This window comes from Sorex araneus, chromosome 2, assembly GCF_027595985.1.
Source record: "Sorex araneus isolate mSorAra2 chromosome 2, mSorAra2.pri, whole genome shotgun sequence".
NCBI lineage: Eukaryota > Metazoa > Chordata > Mammalia > Eulipotyphla > Soricidae > Sorex > Sorex araneus.
The window spans coordinates 42,620,003-42,643,198 of NC_073303.1; the positions used below are offsets into that span (position 1 = coordinate 42,620,003).

General features: G+C 61.4%; 1 protein-coding gene across 3 annotated transcripts in view; it reads left to right on the forward strand.

The window, feature by feature from the left end:
• Positions 1-23,196, forward strand: part of FAM120A (family with sequence similarity 120A) — a 60,142-nt gene that overhangs the window by 27,008 nt on the left and 9,938 nt on the right. The window contains exons 6-13 of one of the 3 annotated variants that reach the window (XM_055125016.1): positions 967-1,064; positions 1,206-1,477; positions 6,242-6,329; positions 7,844-8,074; positions 10,104-10,278; positions 17,653-17,902; positions 21,337-21,451; positions 22,689-22,743. In XM_055125016.1, the coding sequence (XP_054980991.1) occupies positions 967-1,064; positions 1,206-1,477; positions 6,242-6,329; positions 7,844-8,074; positions 10,104-10,278; positions 17,653-17,902; positions 21,337-21,451; positions 22,689-22,721 (1,262 nt within the window). In that variant the 3' untranslated portion in view covers positions 22,722-22,743. Of the gene's footprint in view, positions 1-966; positions 1,065-1,205; positions 1,478-6,241; positions 6,330-7,843; positions 8,075-10,103; positions 10,279-17,652; positions 17,903-21,336; positions 21,452-22,688; positions 22,744-23,196 lie in introns of those variants that run through there. The other 2 variants (XM_055125015.1, XM_055125017.1) reach the window with 2 other exon arrangements.

The following is a 23,196-nucleotide window of genomic DNA, read 5'->3' on the forward strand; positions in this document are numbered from 1 at the left end:
GCTGCTGGGGGGGCTCCCTTCGTGTATTTGTGCCCCTTTGCCCTCGGCGGTCTCTTGGTCCCCAGGCCGAGTCTCTCCCAGCCCGCCCCGTGTGTTCCGACCTGTTCTTTTTTTTTTTTTTTTTTGGGTCATACCTGGCGATGCACAGGGGTCACTCCTGGCTCTGCACTCAGGAATTACTCCTGGCAGAGCTCGGGGGACCATATGGGATGCTGGGAATCGAACCCGGGTTGGCTGTGTGCAAGGCAAACACCCTCCCCGCTGTGCTATCGCTCCAGCCCCCTGACCTGTTCTTAGGACTGGCTGTCGAGCTGGGAAATCCCACGTGTGTCAGAGGCATGTGTGGTGCAAGGACCAGCCGCACCCTCCATGCTCCTGCGTGTCTGCCCGCCTCGGTCACGGGGCTCATCCCGGAGGCTCTGGCAGCGTGTCCGGGTCCCGGGCCCCTGTGTGTGGCTCCGAGCTGGACGGCCTCGAGGGCCTCGTTTCCCTTGTTTGAATATAAACTGCCCTGTCTCGCACTTGGAGAGGGACGTTCGGTTCTTACCCTGTTCCTGGGCTCTGACGGGAGGCAGTTCCTGGAAGGTTAAAAGAAAACAAGATCCTGCCCCCCCCCCCCCACGCCCCTTCCCCCCACGTGAAATAGATCCCGCCACACGTGACTTCCGTCTGTATGGTTCTGGGCCACACCTGGTCATGCTCTGGGCTCGCGCCTGGCTCTCACTCGGGACTCACTCCTGGCGAGGGTCCGGGGACCGTGCAGGGCGGCAGGGGGTCAGTCCTGGCCGGCGCGTGCAAGGCAGGCGCCCTCCCCACCGTGCTCTTGCCAGTCCCCCAAGCGTGGCTTTCGGGGGGTTTTCTGAGCCGTGGGTGAGCGGGAGGCAGGGCGGGGGCAGACAGACACCCCACCCCACCCCACCCCCCTCTGAGGCTTGTCTCCTTCTTCTCTCCCCTGTTCTGCAACAGCCAGACCAAATCCCTTCGGGATGCCCGGGATGGTGCCACCGTATGTCCCCCCTCAGATGCTCAACATTCCACAGGCCTCTCTGCAAGCAAAGCCCGTGGTAAGGCGCCCTCCCCCCCGTGGCCCTCCATGTCCAGCCCAGCCAGGTCCCTGTGTCCGCGGGGGTGACTGCAGCGTGCTGGGAGAGCGGGGTCCCAGGCCTGGTGCGCGTCCCCTCTGACACCCGCCTGCTTTGCCGCAGGTGCCCGGCCCAGGGCCAGCGGGCCAGGGTCCACACCCCTACAGCCTGGCCGAGCCCGCCCTCAGCTTGGAGTCGAGCGGCAAGACCCCGAGCGAGCAGAACAGCTACGGCAGCGTGCCCCCCGAGGGCAAGCACACCCCGCTGTACGAGCGGGCCTCCCCCATCCACCCGGCCCCCGGCGGCAGCCCCAACCACGTGGACGCCGCCTACTTCCCCGGCTCCTCCACGTCCTCCTCCTCGGACAACGACGACGGCAGTGGAGCCGCTGCAAAGTGAGTGCGGGGGGCAGCGGGGGACAGGGTGACGAGAAGGGTCTTCCCGGACCGGAGGCCTGGGACAGGGGTTGTGGACCTTAGGCCGTGACTGACCCCCATTCGGCCACTAAGCATGGCCAGGTGAGGCCCCCCAGGCCCTCCCGGAAGATTCTGAGCCTGCAGTTCTTGGCCTGCTCTGCACACGGCCCTGGCTGTTGGCGCCACACCCCCAGTGGACTTGCTGGGACAGGGCGGCTGACCCGCCCCGGCCGCCCTCTCGCCAGCCCACGGGGACTCCTGCTCTGCGCGGCTCACCGGGCACTGGACCGTGCACCTGTCTGGCGGCAGGCCTGGGCACATCTGTGCAGGAGATATTTTTCAGAGTAGATGCATTTGCAAATGATTCTTGCATTTTGGTTGGGTAATCCCAGCGAAATGCACAGGTATTTCTCTCTCTCCTCTCTCTCCTTCCCTACCCCTGTCCCCTCTCTCTCTCTCCCTCTCTCTCTCTCTCTCTCTCTCTCTCCCTCTCTCCCTCTCTCTCTCTTTCTCTTTCCCTCCCTCCCTCTCTCTCTCTTTCTCTTTCCCTCCCTCCCTCTCTTTCTCTCTTTCTCTTTCCCTCCCTCCCTCTCTCTCTCCCTCTCTCCCCCCCTCCCTCCCTCCCTCCCTCTCTCCCCCCCTCCCTCCCTCCCTCTCTCTCCCCCTCCCTCCCTCCCTCTCTTCCTCCGTCCCTCTCCCCCTCTGCACACACATGTTGTCTCTGGCAGAGAAAGCTTTCAGTGTTGTAGTCTTCCTCCTCCCTGTAAAAAGCCTGGTTCCTAAGAAACCTGGTCTAAAGGAAGAAACGAAACAGTGGGAGGCGGGTTCACACCGGTGTGGCTTCTCCCCTGTGTGAACTCTGCCTCGCCACTGCAGTTCGGGCCGGTGTCGCGTGGTTCTGTGCGAGGTCGGCACTGGGCCGGGGAGCCGAGCGATGGTCCAGCAGAGAGGGCGTTTGCCCTGCACGTGGCCGGCCTGGGTTCTGTCCCCCGGTATTATTCTGTGGTGTCCCCTGCGCACCACCAGGAGTGATTCCTGCATCCAGAGCCAGGAAGGACCCCGGAGGGACCCCTGAGCATCGCCGGGTGCAAAGAGCAAAATAAATAAGCTGGTTTGGGGCACATCGCTGAGCACTGAGGGTTCTCCCCTGGGGACGGGCTCCGCAGCAGAGCAGGGGCTGGGGGGTGGGTACCAGAGGGTACCAGCACCTCCACTCTGCAGTTCTGAGAGGGGAAAGTGTCGTTTCTCGTTCCGGCCTCAGCCTCCAGCAGGGCCCTCGGTCCTGCCTGCTCAGGAACATGCATGTCAGAACCCCTGGCGGCCGTTTCCCAGGAGCGCCCCCACACTGTGGCCTCAGGGTGCTCTTCGGTGCCTTGGCGGGGACCAGCCGAGCCCCCAGGGGCTGGGAGTGTGTTGGGGTGCCGGCCGCCACTGGCCCGGCCTGGACGGGCCTGTGGGACAGGACTGCCGTGTGGCCGGGGGCAGGGGCGGGGTGCTGGCTTGTGTATGGCACAGCATAGGGTCCCCGGTACCACCAGGAGCGGCCCCTGGGCATCGAGCCTCCTGGAGAGCCCCTGAGAGTCACCCCACCCCACAGGAAACCACAGCCTAGTGGGAGTTGGCTCGGAACTCCCGTCTGCTTTGGCACGGAGAACTGCACTCCCTGAGGGAGGTCTCCTGCCGTTCAAGTGGCACCATGCAGTGTGTGCTACTGGGTGCGGGCACCAGAGGGTACTCCCGTGTGCGGGCCAGAGGGTACTCCCGTGTGCAGGGCCAAAGGGTACTCCCGTGTGCTGGGACGAGAGGGTACTCCCGTGTGCAGGGACCAGAGGGTACTCCCGTGTGCGGGCCAGAGGGTACTCCCGTGTGCAGGGCCAAAGGGTACTCCCATGTGCGGGGACCAGAGAGTACTCCCGTGTGCGGGCACCAGAGGGTACTCCCGTGTGCGGGGACCAGAGGGTACTCCCGTGTGTGGGGACCAGAGGGTACTCCCGTGTGCGGGGCCAGAGGGTACTCCCGTGTGCGGGGACCAGAGGGTACTCCCGTGTGTGGGGACCAGAGGGTACTCCCGTGTGCGGGCACCAGAGGGTACTCCCGTGTGCGGGCACCAGAGGGTACTCCCGTGTGTGGGGACCAGAGGGTACTCCCGTGTGCGGGGCCAGAGGGTACTCCCGTGTGCGGGGACCAGAGGGTACTCCCGTGTGCGGGGGCCAGAGGGTACTCCCGTGTGTGGGGCCAGAGGGTACTCCCGTGTGCGGTGGCCACATTGTGTTTCCTGCCTGCGTGTGGGGACCACGCAGTACTTTGCGTGCAGCACCAGGCAGCACTTGAGCGGGCGCCACAGCACTTCCTGTGTGCAGGCAGCATGCAGTACTTGCGCGTATGGGTACCCCATAGTCCTTCGTGTGTGTGGGTACCGTGCGGTGCTTTCTGTGTGTGGGGACCACGGAGCGCTGCTGCGTGATCTGCAGGGCACGGTTCACTGTAGCGTGGGAGTGGCGGGAGCTGGGGGCGCCGCCAGGCCGCTCTGCGGGGTGGCGCCAGGGGCATCACCCGTGTTGGCTGACCCCGCGCTTGACGACCGGGGCCCCGTGGGTACTGTGGAGTGAGTCTGCCCCGTCCTGTGCTGTTGGTCCTTGGGTGAGGCAGGTGTCGGGTGACCAGGGCTAGGGTGTTTGTGGGCTGTGCCTGAGTCCACAGCAGAGCCTGGGGGGGTGGGGGGCGTAAGACCATGAGAGCCCCAGAACAGGCCCCTTGTCATGGGGGGTGGGGGGCGCTGCTCCTGGTGCTGCTGAGCCCACCAGGTCAGTGCAGGGGCCTGAGGACTGAGACCTGGGATCACCTGGACCCTCCTTACAGTGCTCAGGAGCCTCTTGCGCTGCACCCAGCGGTGTTGGGGGAGGAGGGATGGTCCAGGTGGGGCCGGCTGCATGCAGGGAGGCTCCCTTAACCGCCTTGGGGGTAGGGATACGGCCAAGTCGCCAAATGGTGCTCCTGAGGCCCCCCGGGTGATTCCAGCGGCCAGTTCCGCGGGGAACTGAGCCTGGGCAGGGCGTCCGGCCGCCAGGCCCACATCTGCAGTGGTCCACAGACCTACGGAACTGCACAGAGACCGCAAGTGCTCTTCACCCTCAGCAAACACTCAGAGATGCCTAGAGCACAGCCTCGGCCCAGCTTCTCCCGAACGGGCCGTCCGTGGGGGGCAGCGTGAGAGTTTCTGGCTCTGACGGTCCTGGTGTCCATAGCCGTCGGGCAGCCGTGCCTGGGCACCCTGGAGGAGGGGACGCTGTGCAGGCGGGGCTGGGGCCCCCACGGTGCCTCGGACACTGTCCACGGGGCTCTGCCTTCCAGGGCACCCCGAGGAGCTGCTGCTCTGGCTGGTCCCCTGGGTGAGACCCAGCCGCTCACTCTCTGCGCACGTGCCTGTGTGTCTGCACATGTGGGTGTGTGTGTGCAGTGTGTGTATGGGGGGGGCATCTGTGGGTGTAGGTGTCGTACATGCAGGGGCATGTGCCTGTGTGCGTGCAGGGGCGTGTGCGTGTGTATCTGCACATACGGGGGTGTGTGTGCAGTGTACGTATGGGGGAAACTATGAGCTTGTGGGTGTAGTTGTCTGTGTATGAGTGCATGCAGGGGCATGTGCCTGTGTGTGTACAGGGGTGTGTGCCTGTGTGTCTGCACATATAGGTGTACATGCATTGGGTGTGCCTGGGGGCATGTCTGTGCACATGTAGGGGCGTGTGCTTGTATGTGCGTGCAGGTGTGTTTTCGTGTGTGTACGTGCTGGTGTGTGTGTTTGTGTGTACGTGCAGGTGTGTGTGTTTGTGTGTGTGTGGCAAGTGTGTGTGTTTATGTGTGTGTACATGCAGGTGTGTGTGTGTTTATGTGTGTGTATATCTGCAGGTGTGTGTGTGTGCAGGTGTGTATGGCAGGTGTGTGTGTTTATGTGTGTGTACATGCAGGCTTGTGTGTGTGTTTGTGTGTACGTGCTCGTGTGTCTGGACCGGGGGTGACAGTCCCTGAGGTGAGGAACCTTATGCAGACCAGGAACTGGAGTGGGGTCGGCCGTGTGCAGAGGCGCCGTCCACGCTGTCCAGGTGCCCTGGTCCTCTTACAGGTTGTGGTTGTGGTTTGGTTTTCCTGGGAGCCGTACCCCGAGATGCTCAGGACTTACTCATGATTCCGCTCTCTGGAGCCGCTGGCAGTGCTCGTGGGGCAGATGGGAAGCTGGGTGGACCCTGGGTCGGCCGCATGTACAAGGCAGGCGCCTGCCGACGGCTCTTTGACTTGGGTTTCCAGTGCTCCGGGCATGGGGCGGTTTTCCCAGAGTGCTGTGGGTCTCGCCAGTTTGAAGCCGCACGGAAGGCCTCGGTCCTGGAGCTCGAGAGGCTCGGGGACGCCTCCCCACCCTCCCCGCCTAGACACCGTCACGCCCCTCCCCGTGTCTGCAGGCGCTCCCCACTGCCTTCCCTGTGTCCTCCTGGTACGCCCAGGGCCTGTCAGGCCTCGTCCCCGTCTGGGTACACACCACAGCTGGCCGGGTTGTCGCCGGGAGGCCTCTGCTCGTGCCCTTGTGTCTCCGACCGTAGGCAGCCTCCGTGCACGTGGCCAGGCGCTCAGCACTCCCCCCAGTGCCACCGTGCATTGTTCGGGGGACATGCGGGGACATGAGCACCGGCCAGTAGGGGCGGGGCAGGAGCCCGGCGTGTTGGCACTAACCATCCCGTGTTCTCTCGTGCACAGCCATGTCAGTGGGAACAAGGTGGGCTGGGAGAAGACGGGAAGCCACGCCGAGCCGGAAGCACGGGGAGATCCGGGAGACCAGACCAAGGTAGTGGCCGGCCCCTTCGTCCGTCCAGACGGGCAGCGCAAGTGCGGCGGGGACCAGAGGGCGCTGTCCAGGGCGGAGGGCGGGGTGGTGGGAACGGGGAGCCGGAGTCAGGCCGCACGTGGACCCCGCTGCTCGCCGCGGGCCTTTCCAGGGCCCCGTGTCCTGCGGGGCTCTGTCGGGGTGACCAAGAAGTCACCAGGGAAACACGCGTTAAGAGTGAAAATAAAACCTCACACCCCGCCCTGCGCCGCCGAGTCTCCGTCAGCAGCGCGGTGCAGGGGTGAGTAGTCCGGGCCGAAGGGCCTCGTTCACTGCCTGCTGCTCTGTGCCTCGGGTGTGAGAGTCGTGACAGAGAAGTGGCAGTGGCGGCAGGGGCTCGGGGGCACCTTGACCTCCCCCCACCCCGCTGGCTCCAGAGCAGGGCCCCAGGAAGCACTTGCGAATGTCCGTGAGCTCTTCCTACCCCCCCACCCCACTCCCCACCCCGTCACCCCCACAGACTAATTCTGGTGCTTTACACCGAGGACAGAACTTAATTACATACCTTGAGACTCGACTGTGTCCCCGAACAGAACAACTGGGTGTCTTCAGGGTGGCACAGATTCCAGCAATGAGCAGTTGCTATTTCCGGTGTTTATTGTGCAAATAATAATCGCTCTCGGGAACCAGTTCGGATGATGCTCACGTGGAGGGAGGGGCCAGGCGGTGCCCGCCCTCCCCCCGCCTCTGTGCAGTCTCTGCTGCTGTGGGAGGGCGTTCCTCGTGACGCGCTGAGACCGGGCGCCTGTGTCAGTGCTGGGCTCTGTCCCGTGTCCAGTAGGGCCGCCTGGTTCCCTTCGTCTCGGGTAAAGACCATCCTGTGGTGGTGCCAGGCCCGGGGCTGTGTCGTGGGCAGAGGGTGTCCGAGTTTCTCTGTGGCGGCCTGGGTCAGTCCCAGCCCTCGGGGGCCTTCAGAAGCAGTGATGATGTCTCCCTCCAGGCGGCCACAGCCCCCCGGGGCCCGAGGGCAGCGCTCCCAGCGGATCTGCGGCTGCTGGACCCTCAGAGTCGGGGCTCAGGGCAGCGCGTGGTCAGCGCCGGGCTGGGCTGGAGCGAGCCTGCGTGGGACGGGCACTCGCCTGGGGCACTGTCGGCCTGGCCTTGGCACTAGCACCCCACATGGCCCCGGCCGACCTCAGAGTGCAGAGCCAGGAGCAGGCCCTCGCTCCTCCGGGTGCGGCCCGGAAACAAGCAGCCCACCTTCCCGCGGCACCACGGGGGTCTCGGGAGCTTTCTGATCTGGAAAGGACGGTCCACTTTTCCCCGCGCGGTTCCTGCGGCAGCCGAGCCGGGACAGGGACCACCTCAGGGCCGGAGCCCGGCGTGTCCCGCAGCGCCACCCCTAGCTTAGGAAGTTCCCTCTCCCGAGGCGGTCACTCGGCGTCGGTGGGGCTGCGGGGGCAGAGCCGTGGACGGGCTCCCTGCGCAGAGCGGGCCGGCCTCTGAACGTGTCCCCTCTCTCCGCCGCGCTCTAGGTGGAAGGCGGCTCGTCCTCGGCCTCTCCAGGCAGCCAGCTTGTGGAAGGGAAGGGCGGCCAGATGGGCAGCGTGCAGCCAATCCCGTGCCTCCTGTCCATGCCCACCAGGAACCACATGGACATCACCACCCCGCCCCTGCCCCCCGTGGCGCCAGAGGTGCTGAGAGTGGCCGAGCACCGGCACAAGAAGGGGCTGATGTACCCCTACATCTTCCATGTCCTGACCAAGGTATGTGGGCGCTGCTGGGCACCGCGGCTGCCGCGCTGGCCGGCACGTCACCGTCCCCTCTCAGTGCTGCCTTTTTCTTTGATTTCAAGACGCCCTGTGTCACGTTAATACCCTGCCAGATTGAGCCAGCAGCGCTCTCTCTCTCTCTCTCTCTCTCTCTCTCTCTCTCTCACACACACACACACACACACACATACACGAAAGCGTGTGATGTCTTTATCCTCTTTCTGCCGTCTCCCTTCCCTGGTGCAGTACAGCAAACAGCAGCAACATACCAGATACGGGGTTCAAAGCAGCCCCTTCCCACGGTCTTTCTTGCACTGGTGTGCCTAGGCAGACACGGTGGATCAGGTGCTTTTGAATCTCGGTGTCTTGAGTGGATCTGTGTGTGTTTCCGCTTTCCCTGTGCCCGGGGTCTCGTGGTGGGTTCAGAGGCTCGTAGAGCCCTGCTCGAGCAACTTGCGTGGGTGGCCAGAATTCTCCTACAGAGTTGGTTTACTGCTGCTGTGTGTTTTTTGACACGTTTCCATCAGCATCTACCACATGCAGAGACTTTCCCTCTGTCCCTTGTGTGTGATCCATCTGCCACCTGGGGGTGGAGCCGGGCAGACTCCCTGCGGGTGCCCTGCCTGGCTCCGGGGTCCCGCCCCGCAGCAGGCCCAGAACGGGTGCTGGCGACCCCGCTCCTTCCCCTTCTCTGGCGAGGGTGAGCGCCTCCACCGTCTTGACGATGGGCCCATACGCCCCACTTTCAGGTGATGGTTGAAGGTGAACGTTTTATTTTTCAGGTTCAGCATACTTAGATGGTAAGTGAAAAGTGACTGCTGTGGAAAAGGGCTATTGCTCAGGTTGGGGCCACCCTGGAATGCACCACGCTTCCTGTCCCCGGGGGCCTTGGGGGGTTGGCCCTGCGCAGCCCCCACTGAGTGTGAGCAGGCAGGGGCTGGCGGCCTGAGCGAGGCAGGCTGTCACCTCTCTTCCATGGCCCCAACTTCACAGGTGAACAGGGACCCGGTTACTGTGGCTGAGGAACAGAAACCCGAGTGTCCTCTTGGGATAATGAAATGCCACTGAAACTTTTCTTCACACTGGGGCGGGGCGGGGCTGGGGAGATGGGACTCTTAAGGGACTCCGTCCTGCAAGCTGGCAGCTCTGGTCTGGAGTGATTGGGATGGGAGACGGTGGCTGCAGAGAGGGAACAGCTTGGTGAGAGCCGAGGTCAGAGCTCCACTCAGCAGGTGGGAACTGATGGGACTCGAGGGACAGTACAAAGCTTGTGAAGCCATTGCTGAAGGCTCACGGCAACGCCTTCAGCGGACACAGACGATTGTGTATGCATTTTTGTGTCATAAAAATACGTATGTCAGAGTTTTGCCAAAAAACCCAAAATCTCTTGAGCTGTAAGCCTTGGTGCTGTGGATTACGGAGACGGAGGCGAGGGTCTCTGGCGGGCCCGGGACCTGGTCACCCTGTTCACTAGATGGGGCCTGTCTGTCACACGCTGAGAACTTACAGCAATAATATTCCTTATTATTGGGTAGGTGCTCTTGGGTAGGTGATTTGAACAAACAAAAATTTACTGGGAAAGTTTGGTTAAAAAATGAAAAAAGACCATTTCATTTTCAGGATGCTCGTTTCTTGGGTTTCCTAGAGATCATTGAAAATGATGAATTTTCTCACATGTCAACCACCCTGACGAATAAAACATGGCGCGTTCTCAGCGTTCTCTCTCCTTTGTTGTCGGAAGTTCCCTGTTCAGATTGTCTGAAAGGCGTGGGGCTCCCCGCCAGGCTTTGCTTTGGCTCTTGTGGCGAGATCAAAGGTAAAACCACGGAGACCTTTTTGTCTCTCGAGCACGTGTTTTTGACCTCATCCTATCCCACGAACGTTCTCCACATAGGCCACGTACTGTCGTTAAGCAATTGCTCTAGAATGGATTGTCATTAACTGGAGATAATACAGTGTGTTTCTGGGTCGATTGTAAATTCTGAAAAATGTGCAACATTATTCTGCTTTCTTCCATGCAAAGGGTGAAATCAAAATTGCTGTTTCTATTGAAGATGAAGCCAGCAAGGACCTGCCTCCCGCCGCCCTGCTCTATAGGCCGGTTCGCCAGTATGTTTACGGAGTCCTGTTTAGCTTGGCAGAAAGCAGAAAGAAAACTGAGAGACTTGCTTTTAGAAAGAACAGACTTCCACCAGAATGTATGTACTGTGACACCCATTGTTTGTTTTCCTCGGTACCTCGTAACCTCTTGTGCACTTTCTAAAGCCTCCCCGGGCCTGCTGGAGCTCGCCGGGCGTGGTCCTGCGGAATGGAGGGGCTGCCGGGGGGGGGGGGGCCCAGGAAGGGAAGTGAGTCAGGAACAGCGTGCCCACCCCCGGTCGCCCTCCCGGGATGCCTGACACCACGCTGCTGGTGGTAGGACCCAGGCCGCTTGGCTGTCCCTGGATGCCGTCTGCACCTCCAGCAGTCCAGGGGTGCAGGCCTGGGACCACCTGGCTGACAGCGGAGGGACTGGGGGTGGGGTGGGCGGAAGACAGGAGAAGGCCGGAAGGGCTTTCCCCTCGGTGTGGCAGAGGCCAAGGCCGGGCCCTTGCTGGCGCATTAAAGGGGATGCAGCGTCCCCCCGAGTGTGGACGAGAACGCTGTACACAAGCGTCCTGGGCGCGGGGCGTTTTCTGCCCTGGGCTGGGGTGGGGTTGGCGGTGGCTGGGGGCGGAGGGGAAAACGGGGGCTCAGGAGGGCCTGGCAGCTCCAGACAGAAGTCTGTGGCTTCCTGATGACCAGACAGGCGTGGCGCTGGCACCAGTACAGCCAAGTCCTCTCGCCCCGGGGAGCGGAGCCGGAGAGGAGTAAGGCGCGGGACAGGTGGCACAGCACACGTCGCCTGAGTACCTCTGGGTTAGCCCCCAGCCCCTGTAGTAGTAGGGATAAAACAGCCCTATTGGGACCAGGGAAATGGTTAATGGGCAGAGAATCCAGTTTTTGCATGGGAGACCCAGGTGTCATCCCTGATACCTCGCGGTCTCCCCAGCACTGCCACGCGGGACCCTGAGCACCAAGCCAGGCGTATCCCCTGAGCACTGCTGGGTGTGTCTCCCACCCCACCCCGCTGAGTACATAGAGCCTGTCGTGCCTGTGGAGACAGTGGCTCTGAGAGTCACGTGAGCTGGACCCTGCAGACACAGGCTGTGAGCTGGACTGACCCTGCAAACACGCGTGTGAGCTGGACTGACCCTGCAGACACGCGTGTGAGCTGGACTGACCCTGCAGACACGTGTGTGAGCTGGACTCTGCAGACATGGGCATATGAGCTGGATTCCGTAGACACGGGTGTGCGAGCTGGACTTTGCAGACACGCGTGCTAGCTGGACTCCACAGACACGGGCGTGCGAGCTGGATCTGGAGCGGGGCCTGCAGTCTCCAGGGCGCACTGCTTGAAAGACTTTCCCTGGGTCCGGCTCTCTGGGCAGGCGGAGGACACTGTGGGGGTCCCTGGCCGATTCCTCATGCCAGACCTCCCCCCCCCCCCCCCCGACACACTGCCATGGCTCGGATGGCGAAAGGGTCTTCGTGCTTTACTCCTGTGTCCTAGAGACACAGCGGACATGAGCCAGAGCTGTCGGGGCACCCAGGGTGCCCGTGCCCGTGGCAGGGCAGGTGGGGTGTCCCTGTGTATGGCGGAGCAGCAGAGGCCCCCAGCACCGTGCAAGTGAGGCGCCACCAGCCAGGCTGGGACGCCTCGACCACGGTTGTGCCGACACAGAGAGGCAAGGAGGCAGGGGCTGCCCGGGGAGGCCCCCGGTGCACGGCGGTGCACATGAGCTGGGGCTGAGTCCTGTCCTGTCCTGTGTGGGTTGGGCGGGGGGGCTCTGGGGCAGATGGGGCAGCCTGCAGGGGGCCGTGGGGTGGCCTTGTCCCTGGAGGAGGTGGCCAGGTGTGACTGACGGCCGAAGCTGGCACAGCTTGTGAGTGAGCCCGAGCCACTGAAGTTCCCTCTCGGGGGCACCGGCCGGGACTGGGTCTGACACAGCCCCGCTGTGTCCGGCAGGCAATCAGCAGTGCAGGTGACGGGAGAAACAGTCTAGCGGGGAAGGTGCTTGAACCTTACCTGGGTTCAGTCCCCAGTGTCCGCGTGGTCCCTGAGCACAGAGCCAGGAGTAAGCCCTGAGCTCTGGGTGTGGCCACAAGTCCAAGCAGAAGACGGGATAGGCAGCTGGAGATCGGAGCGTGCAGTGGGCGACCTTGCATGGAGCTGACGTGGGTTTCATCTCTGGCATCACGTGTCGTCCCCTGAGCACAGAGCCGGGAGTGACCCACACCCCCCCCCAACTCTCCTTCCTGCTCTTCCCCTCACCCCCCAAAAAGCTAGACGTCACAGTGAACAGTTGGTCTGGGTGTGCTGTGTCGGGGTGGGAGCCGGCGTTGGCGCGCGGGCTGGGCCCTGGCGAAAGTGGGGGCCTGAGTGGTGTGGCCCGACCCGAGGTGCCTGCTCCCCCAGCTCAGGAAAGGGGAGTTGGCGACTGTGGGGGTGAACTGAGGCAGGGCTGGAGCCTTGAAGGGGGAATGGGGCTATTTCCCCAGAGATGCGGCTTCACTGTGCTCCGGACCTGTAGCTCTCCGGAGAGGCGCCCAGTAAGTCACCATCATCAGGACGCTCCCGCCGTGACAAGAGCCACGTGCAGAAGTGCCCTCGGCCTTCAAAGGCCCTGTGGTAGCTCTGATCGCCATGGTCTGGACCCTCTGCATAGTGTCGGTTCTTGCCCGCACCGACATCGAGGGGAGGTCTCGGTGCTGGCCGACGCCTCGACGCAAGGTACACCTGCCCGCGGGTCCCGCTGCTCAGACCAGACCCGCCCGGAACCTCAGCCCCGTGCCCCCCCGCATGTGCCTACGTGGACTCAGACATCGCTCCCAACTTGGTTTCCGTGCCCGGAGCATCTGAGGAGACACCACAGTGTTCGGTGTCTGGGAAGTGATTGGCTTTGGGGCCGCGCCTGGCAGTGTGAGGGGTAACTCCCGGCTCTGCCCTCAGGACTCGCGCCTGGCAGGCTCGGGGGGGTGGAGGGGGCGCAGGGGGTCAGTGTGGGCTAGGCCGGTGCCCTGCCTGCTGTGCTATTGCTCTGGCCCCTTCTCTGGCGTGGCTGCTCTCACTCTCCATCGTTACTGCCCGAGGAGCTGCTCTCGGACCCGCACTCCCTCTTGGGCCGCGTGTGGGCGAAACACCCAGACATGTGCCGGAGTGTCGGGAGACCCCCAGGAGACTCCCCCTGATGCCCAGGGCCCGGGCTCCAGCAGGGGGCAGGCAGGCCCAGGGTGAGGTCGAGCCGCATGCTGCCCTGGGGCTTCTCTTCCCCTCGCCCGGCCTCGCTCCTGCGCTGTCCTTCCCGCAGCTGAGGAGGGTGCGTGTACTGGGGCACTGCGGCGGGACTCGGCCCCACCGGTGAAGGAGTCTGAAGAGGATGTAGTGACGACTGGGGACGGGTGGGCAGAGCTCCGTCCCGGGCGGCCAGGCCCCCATGGCCACCGCATGGCTGCCGCCTGGGGCAGTGCCTGCCAGCCGAGTGCTGGGCCCTGGGCGCCGAAGTGTGTGTGGACACTGCGGGGTAGTGTGTGGCACTGCGGGGTGGCACGCTCTGCTGTGCTCCGGGGCCCAGGAAGGGACCCGAGAGATCAGCACGTGGCTCTGTCCTGCCCGCCCCGGGGCGTGAGCTCGGAGTAGGCCTTGAGCACCACCAGGTTGGCCCCAAAACAAGCCGAGTGGAAGGTCCAGAAGATCAAAGCCCAGTGATGCGGAGATTCCCGTGTTACCGTCCATGCAATACCGCGGGCTTCCTCGGCCCGGTAACGCAGAACTGCGTTGGTTAGAGAAAAGGCCTGTGCGAGGCGGCTGTCACAGGCAGGGAAGACCGGGAGGCGGGGTCTGTCGTCTGGGGTTTTTCTCTGTGCTTTGCTGTCTAAGACTTGACTCTCACATTGCTCTTTCCTGCTCTACTTTGCTTAAGAAGCGGCACGTTTGTCAAATAATTGACGCCCCTAATGACAGTGGGGCAGGAAATGTGGACCGGCTCTGCAGCAGTGCCCGGGATGCCCTCCCGCACCTCGGCCAGCGTGCCACGTGTGTGCACACCGGGGATTGCGGCCCCCCTGGGTCTGGGGAGCGAGGTGCTGTCTGGGTCTGGTTTCCGCACAGTTCCCTGGAGCTCTGCCATGGGCTCCCCTGGGTGAGAGACACCCACGTCACTGTTGGTCTGCAGTCCCCACGGCGGCAGCCCCCGGCCCAGAGACTAGGGGGGTCAGAAGGGCTCTTTGTGATCTCCGGCCCTCGAGGGTTGTGATGGTCGGGGGACACGCTTGCCCGAGGACGCTCTGCGGGGCCTAATGCAGACCGTCCGCTTCTTCGTTCCCCTCTGACGTGCAGGGCGGGGCTGGCTCTAGTTCCTTGCATGCTTTCTCCCCGCAGCCACGGGAGAGCATGCAAAGCAGTAGCTCCTTCCCAGCACACACCTGCACGCACATGGGCACGCTTCATGCATGACTCGCAGGCTTGTACACATGCATGTGCACGGGTGCACATGCTCAGGTCTTAGGCATGTGTGTATGCACAGAACCTGACACCCAGGGCCGTTGGCGACAGTCTTGGCATCTTCCCCGGCAGTGGCGCCTGCCTGCCCCGTGCACGTGGGCTCTGCTCCTTGTCTGTGGTGCCGGCGCCCGGCTCAGCAGTGCTCCGGGCTCGGCGTAGCCACGGCTGCTTTGAAGTAGCTTATAGGGCGAGGCCTGCTGCTTCCTGGGCCGGGGATGTCAGCCCTGTCATCGATTTCAGGGTGGCTTGTCCGTTGTCCGTTGCTTAAATGTGACACTGAGCCGTGCCTGTCAGCGGGTGATGCTGCTGGTTTTCGACAGCCCGAGCATACATGTCCTTGCACCCGCCCACCCACACTCCCAGCAGCATTTTGAAGGGGTCTTTTCTGTTCACAAGAGCGTTGAGTTTGAACTGAGCTGGAGCAATAGCACAGCGGGTAGGGAGTTTGCCTTGCAAGCGGCCGACGCGGGTTCGATTCGTCCGTCCTTCTTGGAGAGCCCGGCAAGCCACTGAGAGTATCGCGCCTGCACGGCAGAGCCTGGCAAGCTACCCGTGGTGTATTCGATATGCCAAAAACAGCAACAAGTCTTACGATGGAGACGTTACTGGTGCCAGCTTGAGCAAATCGATGGACAATGGGACGACAGTGCATCATCTTCCCTTCTGTAGGATTCGGTGCTGTGTGAGGCTGGGAGAGAATCAGACACCTGGTGTGGTGTTTTCTTTGGGGGTGGGTCACACCCAGCGATGCTTGGGGGTTACTCCTGTCTCTGCACTCAGGAATGACTCCTGTCAGTGCTTGGGGGACCACATGGGATGCCGGGGATTGAACCCGGTTGGCCGCATGCAAGTCCGCACTGTGCTGTGGCTCCAGCCCCCGCACCCGGTGTTTTCACAGCAGTGTGTGTTGGTCACGTGTGCGCCCAAGCCATCGGACACTGCGCGCCCTCGGGTCCCTGCCAGCCCTGTCTCTGTGGGTGCGGGGCTGTCCCGCCACGTGTTCCGAGGCAGCCTGAGCCAGAGGTGTGGCACGGCCAGATCAGACCCCGGGAGTCCCTCATCTACACGGCACTGGGCTGGACTTCATCTGACTCAGGAGTCTCTAGACCTGCGTGGACACAGCGGCCAGGGGCCAGGTCTGTGGAAGATCCCGCTGGGGCGGAGGTTGACACGATGGGTGAGTCAGGAGGAAAGCGCCGGGGCCAGAGCAGTGGCACAGCGGGAGGGCCCTTTCCCACACGGCCGACCCGGGCCCCCTGTGCATTGCCCTGTGTGGCCCCCAAACCGAAAGAATGAATAAATCAGGCTTGCTCCGGGAACAGCCCGAGTGTTGTCGCGTGTTTCTTTCCTCTGCGTGTTACTTCCTCAGTTCATTCCAGCCGTCCCCACGGGCGTGTTGGGGCCGGAGGGGAAGCTCCCTGCGGTCAGTTCCTCCTGGGCCTGTGAGCCCGAGGGTGGGGCCCAGGGGCCTCAAGCATGGTCCGGGCTGTAAGACCCCGGGCCCTGTCGGGTTTCAGCACGTGCGGGGCCTGTGCAGGGACCGACCTTTTCCAGATGGCTCAGTGCCCGGGGCGCCCTCAGCCCGGACTCCGGGGACGGTGCCCAGCCACGGGTGGAGGCTCCCGGGCATGAGGCCCAGGATTTGAGGATGAAATCTACGGGGAGTGTGTTTCTCCATTGAAAACCAAGCGTAAAGGTTTTCCAGATAAGGAGTGCTGGGGAGGTTTTGGGAGGCCACGTCTGAACTGGAAGCAAAGATGGGGATGTGACAGTACTGTGTCCAGGAGACGCCCAGCGCTCTCGTGCTCTGAGTGTGTGCAGGGCTGTGTGTCTGTGTGTGCGGGCACAGCGTCCGTAGTGAGCACATGTGCGTGTTGGCGCTGAGTGGCGGTGTGAGCGTATCTTGTTGCCTGTGTCTGTGCCTTTGTCCCCCAGACGAGGACCTGCCTCCCGTGTCCTTGGCTCCTGGCAGTCGGCTCCCGAGGTCTGGCTCTTGGGGAAGGATCGGGCAGGAGTCGGGCCCCAGCACTGCTGGCGTTGGAGCGTGGTGTGACCAGGCCTGTTTGAGCACGGCTGGGCAGGGCCTTGCAAGTTTCTGGCTCGGTGCTGAAAGAAAGAAAGAAAAAAAGAAATTATGTCCGGAAACGGGTTTGCGAGAGTTACCTGCCTTGGAGCACGAGAACATAGGAATAAAAACGGCTGCTTTTGTATTATACCAGCTTAGAACCTCTTGCTTCCTTGAGGGAGAGTGGGGAGTTTTACAGTTTGTCTTTGGTCTTTATGAAGAACTACTGGAACTTCTTTTAATGGAATATTCCTAATGTATCATTTATCGTTGTGCACTTGGGCTCTGACAAACTCTTATCTTGAAAACAAGAGTTTACCGGGTACCTTGGTTAATGTTGGGAAACCTCCGGTGAAGTGATTACCAAATGCAGAGTGTTACTCAATTCTAATTGTCGAAAGGACGAGCTATCAAAAATGCAATTTTCCATGAATGTATATAACCACATAGCATTGGTGATTTATACCAGTTTTTCCAACGTTCATGAATGGGTTTAAAATACTAAAATAAGCTTAGTCTGACGTCCTTGGTTCAGTCTTACAGCATGCCTGAGGATAACAATTTATTGAATGTCGCTTAAATGAGAACATCGATGAGGAGAACAGTCACAGCTGACATTGAGTAAGACAGCACCCCAGGACTTGGTTTTGTTCTGTGTCTTTTTTGCTGAGGGAATCTGAGGACTTCCTAGGGATCTAGGGAAATGCAGGCATGATTCGATTGAGCATAAGATCCCTGGTGTCCTAACTGGAGATCGAGCGAGCCTTGCTGCGGGGCAAGGAGAGCATTCTAGACCCGAGCCCTCCCTGACGGTCTGTGGGAGTGAGGTGGCACCTGCAGCCTGGTCCCGACGAGCTGTGTTTCTGTCTGTCCGACGGGTGTGCCGGGATGGCAGTAACGGCTCTCCTCTCCTCTCCCCTGCAGTTTCTCCGGTCATCATTAAGGAGTGGGCAGCTTACAAGGGCAAGTCTCCGCAGACCCCCGAGCTGGTGGAGGCCCTTGCGTTCCGGGAGTGGACGTGCCCCAACCTGAAACGGCTGTGGCTGGGCAAGGCGGTGGAGGACAAGAACCGGCGGATGCGCGCCTTCCTGGCCTGCATGCGCTCCGACACCCCGGCCATGCTCAACCCCGCCAGCGTCCCCACCCACCTCACGGTGCTGTGCTGCGTCCTGCGGTAGGTGTCCCCGCCTCGTGACACAGGCCTCTCCTGTCACTGTGTTACTGTCATCGGCCTGTTTCCATCACCGGCTGTGGCTCTTAATCTCCCAGCGGGTCTGATTTGTATATTGAGTTTCACCAGAAGTTTCCGCACACAGGAAGCGCATTTGTATGTCTTAGAGAGGCCGCGGGCAGCCACCGCGTGGACGGGCACTCCTGTAGGCTAGGGGGACGGGTCTGACATGGAAATACCGTAATGATCTTAAACATAGAGCGTTGGTGAGTGGGGAGGGCGAAGCTCAGAGCTTCCTCCTGGCTCTGCGCTGAGGAATCGCAGCTGGTGATGCTCAGGGGGCCATACGGGAGGCTGGGGTGCAAGGCAGACGCCCTCCCTGCTGTGCTATTGCAGTGCGCATATTGTCCTCTAAGGATGAAGGGTTTGAAGGACATACTGCTGTATGTACTTTGGAGTAGCTCTCCAGGGGAAAACGGTCCCAGTCGTTAATTCAGTGTGGTTATTGCTTCTCTCGGGAGGGTCACAGTCCCAGTTGCTTGCATTGTCCCGGCGTCTGGGCTCAGACTCGTCCTCTGTCTTCCACCTCTGTCAAGGAGAACTGACTGGCCGGCATTGAAACCCGCCTTGCCTCTCCCAGCCTGGCTAGACCCTGCTTTGCTGGGGTGAAGAGGGTTTGAACTGGCACGCGGTGTGGGGGGGTGAGTTCTGTATGTGGCCCTTTTGTTATCGCTCAGGAAAGGGCATTTCCCATTTCCCACCATACTCCTCGTGGATACTTTGTTTCTAACTCCAGTCTCCCCCATGCCTCGCACTGTCCCAGAGAGTGACTGCCCGAGTCTGCATGCTGATTGCTGCCCACCAGGACTTGGAGGCTGGCAGGGAGTGGGGTCCCTGCTTGGGCTGGGAGCCGGGGGGTGGCAGGCTCACTCTCTGCAATCATTCTCTGAAACGTCCCTCGGCCCCAAGTTAGGGCCCATTATTGCCCGTTCACCATCTCGTCCAGTCTCACGTTGGTCCTGCTCCCTCCTAAAGAACAGTATTTGTTGGGCTGGGGCCATAGTCCAGCGGGGAGGGCATTTGCCTTGCACTCGGCTGACCCAGGTTCGATTCTCAGCATCCCATATGGTCCCTGAGCACTGCCAAAAGTAATTCCTGAGTGCAGAGCCAGGAGTAACCCAGAGCATCGCCAGGTGTGACACCCAAAAAAAAAAAAAAACCAGTATTTGTTGATTTTGTTTATTTGGTTTTTGTTTTGTTTTTTGCTTTTTGGGTGATGCACAGGGGTGACTCCTGGCTCTGCACTCAGGAATTACTCCTGGCGATGCTCGGGGGGGACCATATGGGATGCTGGGAATTGAACCCGGGTAGGCTGCATGCAAGGCAAACGCCCTACCCGCTGTGCTATTGCTCCAGACCGGATTCTGTTTTTATATGGGAGGGGAAAAAAAAAAAACCTCATTTCAGAATTGAAAAGATCTTTAGTTTGTTTGTTGTCGCTAGGCCATATCGGGAGGTGCTCAGGAGCTACTCCCAGCTTGACACGGGGGGCGGGGGGGTAGGCCCGGGGAAGTGTTTCTGACACTGCTCTGGAAAGTCTGGGGGTGCCAGGGCACCACCCCAGGACCTCCTGCATGCCAAGCCTGCCCTCAGCCCACTGAGTTCTCTCTGCCCTGCAACTGCTTCGAATTTAATTTATCGTAATTCATTGTTTGTTTGTGGGGGCGAGCACACCTGTCTGTCTCAGGCCCTGTTCCTGACGGTGCTCTGGCATCACTCCTGATGGCTGGTGCTTTGAGGGAGCTGCGGTGCTGGGGATTGGACCTGGGGTGGCCGAGTGCGAGGCGCGCACCATTCCCGCCGTGCCGTCTCTCTGGCTCTGCATAGATGCTAAAATGAGTCCAGTTAGAATTGGAACCCGGGTTACACGGGAAGACTGGAGGAAGCTGGGCAGAGCAGCCACTCCGAGGGCGAGAGAGGGCGTGTCTGGCACCCGCGCATGCCCCGGTCTCTGGGCACACCTCCAGAGGCTCCAGCGAGCCTCTCGAGAGTAGGTAGGCCGGGTCCAAGGAGCACCGCGCCAGGGTCTTGGGTCAGTGTTTGTGGGTCTGCAAAGCAGAATTGCAGTGAGGGGGAAGTGACAAGGCCCCTCAGCCGAGAGGGCACTTGTGCCTGTCACCAGGCAGCTCTCAGAGCCGTGCATTTTGTGTTACATGCCGTCACACGTTCAGTTCAAATCAGGAATAAAGAGACTGGACAGCTGGGAAGGTGCTGGCCTCGCACACGAAGACCCAGCTTCCGTCCCTGGCACCCCCGGTGGTCCCCTGAGCACCGCAGGGTGTGGCCCGCAGCGAATAAATAAAAGGAATGTGTGACAGATGCTTCTGCAGAGATCGGCCACGGAGACTGTAGGTGCAGCGTGTCTTTTCCATAGTGACTTCGTTTTTCCAGACGGAAGTGGGGAGACGTCTTTACGTCAAGCCCTGATTAAGGCTCAGGGTTTGTCACACCGAAACCATCGCAGATGGTGTCGTTTCTGTCGCTGCAAGCACCGAGTGAAGTGGAATAAAGCGCTGACATCCTGTTTCAGAAATCCCGCGGGTGGGCCCCTGGGCTGACGCTCCCCGCTGGCTCCTGCTGGCGCACCTTGGGGGCAGGTTTCCTCTCTGCCTCGAGGCTCCCTCTCGCCACCACAGGGCCCGTGCTGGGCGTCGGCCCGCCGGGGCCGCTTCCATCTCTGCTGGGGCTCTCGCCGGCCTCTGTCTGTCTGTGGCCGGGTGGGAGCAGGCACGGAGGCCTCCAGAAGCCCGGGGCCGTCCCTCGGGGCAGTCCGGGCCTGGGCAGACTTTCCAGTACCCCAGTACCCTGCTGGCCGTCACACAGCGATCTGCCATCCGGTTATTTTTAGGGCTTGGCTGGCACTGTGGTGAGGTCATCCTCGCAGTCTGGAAGGCAGAGCCGGGGGGCAGGCGCTGGGAACTGCACCCGAGTCGGCGCAGGCGGGGGCGGTAGGGAGGCAGGTCCTTGGAAGTTGAAGGCCTGGTTGTCCCTCCCTGTCCATCCAGCTGCCCACCCAGGAGTGCCACACCAGTGGGATCTTGATCGTCTTTCTTCCCCTCGCCCACTGCCGCCAGTGGTGGTGAATAAGTAGGTAAATCTGACAAGGTGGTTTGTATCCGCGAGTGTGACCCCCCCACAGGTGTGAAACTGGAGTCAAAGCTCATTGGCCAGCTGGCTCGCAGTCTGCTCGGACTCGCGTCACCATCACGGTCTCCTGCTCGGCCCCGCTGCCGGGCACCTGCCTCTGCTCGCTGCCATGGTCCAGCGCACATGAAGAGCAGGGGGCTGGCCGCCTGAGCTTTCTCCCTGGGTCTCCCTGACCGTCCGTCCACTGTGCTGCCCTGTCCTGACCACCCCACACCCCTGTGCACCTGCAGGTATATGGTCCAGTGGCCCGGAGCGCGGATCCTGCGTCGCCAGGAGCTGGACGCCTTCCTGGCCCAGGCGCTGTCCCCCAAACTCTACGAGCCTGACCAGCTCCAGGAGCTCAAGGTAACCCACGGCCTGTGCGTCTAGGTGGGGGTCTTGCTGGGCGCTCCGCGTCACCTCAGACCCTCAGCACGGCTGGCCTAGACGCTGATGAGGTGACCTGGAGACCCTTCGGGGCTGTGGGGTTCCCGGCAGCGGTGGGCTGGGCCCGCCTCCTCCCGTGTTTCCCAGTGGATGTTTATTCTTGTTTCCCACGCCAGGAAATCAGCTCGCCTTGTTTTTTCAGGTGGGGGTCCCGACCCCGGGCGGGCTCGGTCTTGAGAGTTTCCTAGCATCTGGGCAGGGGTCTTTTCCGCATTTCATTTCCTCGGGCCTGATTACAGTGTTCGTTTTCTCAAAAACAAACAGAAACTGTCTTTGCCCCTCCGGTAAGTCCCTGTGAGCCCCTCGTTGAAGAGCAGCTGGCCCCCCCCCGCCCCGCCCCGCGCCCGCTGGTCCACGTCGGGTTTCTTTTGAGTTTCCCTTCTCCTTCCTTTTGTTCTTTGTTTTGGCGGTATTGGGTTCCCGGGCGCTTGTCTTCTCCCTGCACCGTCGAGTCGCCGTGTTGGCACGGCCGTGCTCGTGCCGGTTCCGACACGGGTGTCAGAGACGTCGCCCCTTCTCAGTCAGCTGGAATGCGCGCATCCACCCTTTCTTTTCCCCGGCAGGGTTTGGTTGTTTTGTTTTTGTTTTTTTTTTTCCTTTGCCATTGGTTATTTCTTTCTTTCTTCCTTTGTTTTTGTTTTTGTTTATGAACTTTGATTTGTACTCAAGTAATCTCTTTTGACAAAAAACTCGCCTTCGCTTTGAGCTCCTTTTGCCGTTCTTCCCCCTGCAGGAGGAGGTAGGGCCCTTTTGTCGATTTTCAGGATCCCCCACTCGGGGCGCAGCGCCCCTCCGTCCTCCCCTAAGGACCGTGTGAAGTGGGGTCCTCCCCACGGGGTGGACCCTCCGGGTCCCCTCCCTCGGGCTTCTCCCGGCTTGGACAGCGGGACCCGAGCTCAGCGGGAGCCGAGTCACAGGAGGATCGAACTGTGCTCTGTGCTCGGCAGCGTGGCCTTTCCCCTTAGGCAGAAATGGTTATTTTCAATGTTTTTTTTTTAATTTACGTTTTTGTTCTAGAGCCTTTGGCCGGGGGGGCCCTGCGGCTGCGGCGGACGCGGGCCCGGGGCGCCCGTCCGCCCCAGCCCGTGTCAGGGTGTTGTCGGTACTGTAGAGTGTGCTGCCGGCCCCGACTCTGCTTCCTGTCTCTCTTGTTTAGATTATTACATCAGTTCTGACATCCCAGTTCTGAAAATCAGACCGCCAGGTATCAGGTATGCCCACAGCCTTATTCACCATCAAGTCGCTTTCCTCCAAGTCCATCTTCTCCCCCATCCCCCTTTCATTTTTGGATCCACACTCAGGTCGTAGCTTTGGACAGCCGGTCACCCTCTGAGCTCTCACTGTGGTTCCTTTCAGGTCTTAGGGCTTCATGGTTTTCTCCCGACTCTTCATCGAAGGCCCGTGCTTGTGCAGCTGTGTTCCTTGCTTCAGGCCCACCGGCCCTTGGCTCTTGCTGGTCCTGGAGGTCTGCACCCTTCAGCAAGGACCCTGCACGCCCCGCGCTCCGCTCCCGGGAGCATACGCCCGTGCCCCCTCAGAGCAAGGAGGAGCGCGTCCGGGGGTGGGGCGGGCTGGGGGCAGCAGGTGCTCGTGTGCTTGGAGGCGGAAGGTCGGTCCTCGCCGTAGTCAGACGGCGTTGCCGCACACAGCCCAGGGCGCAGGCG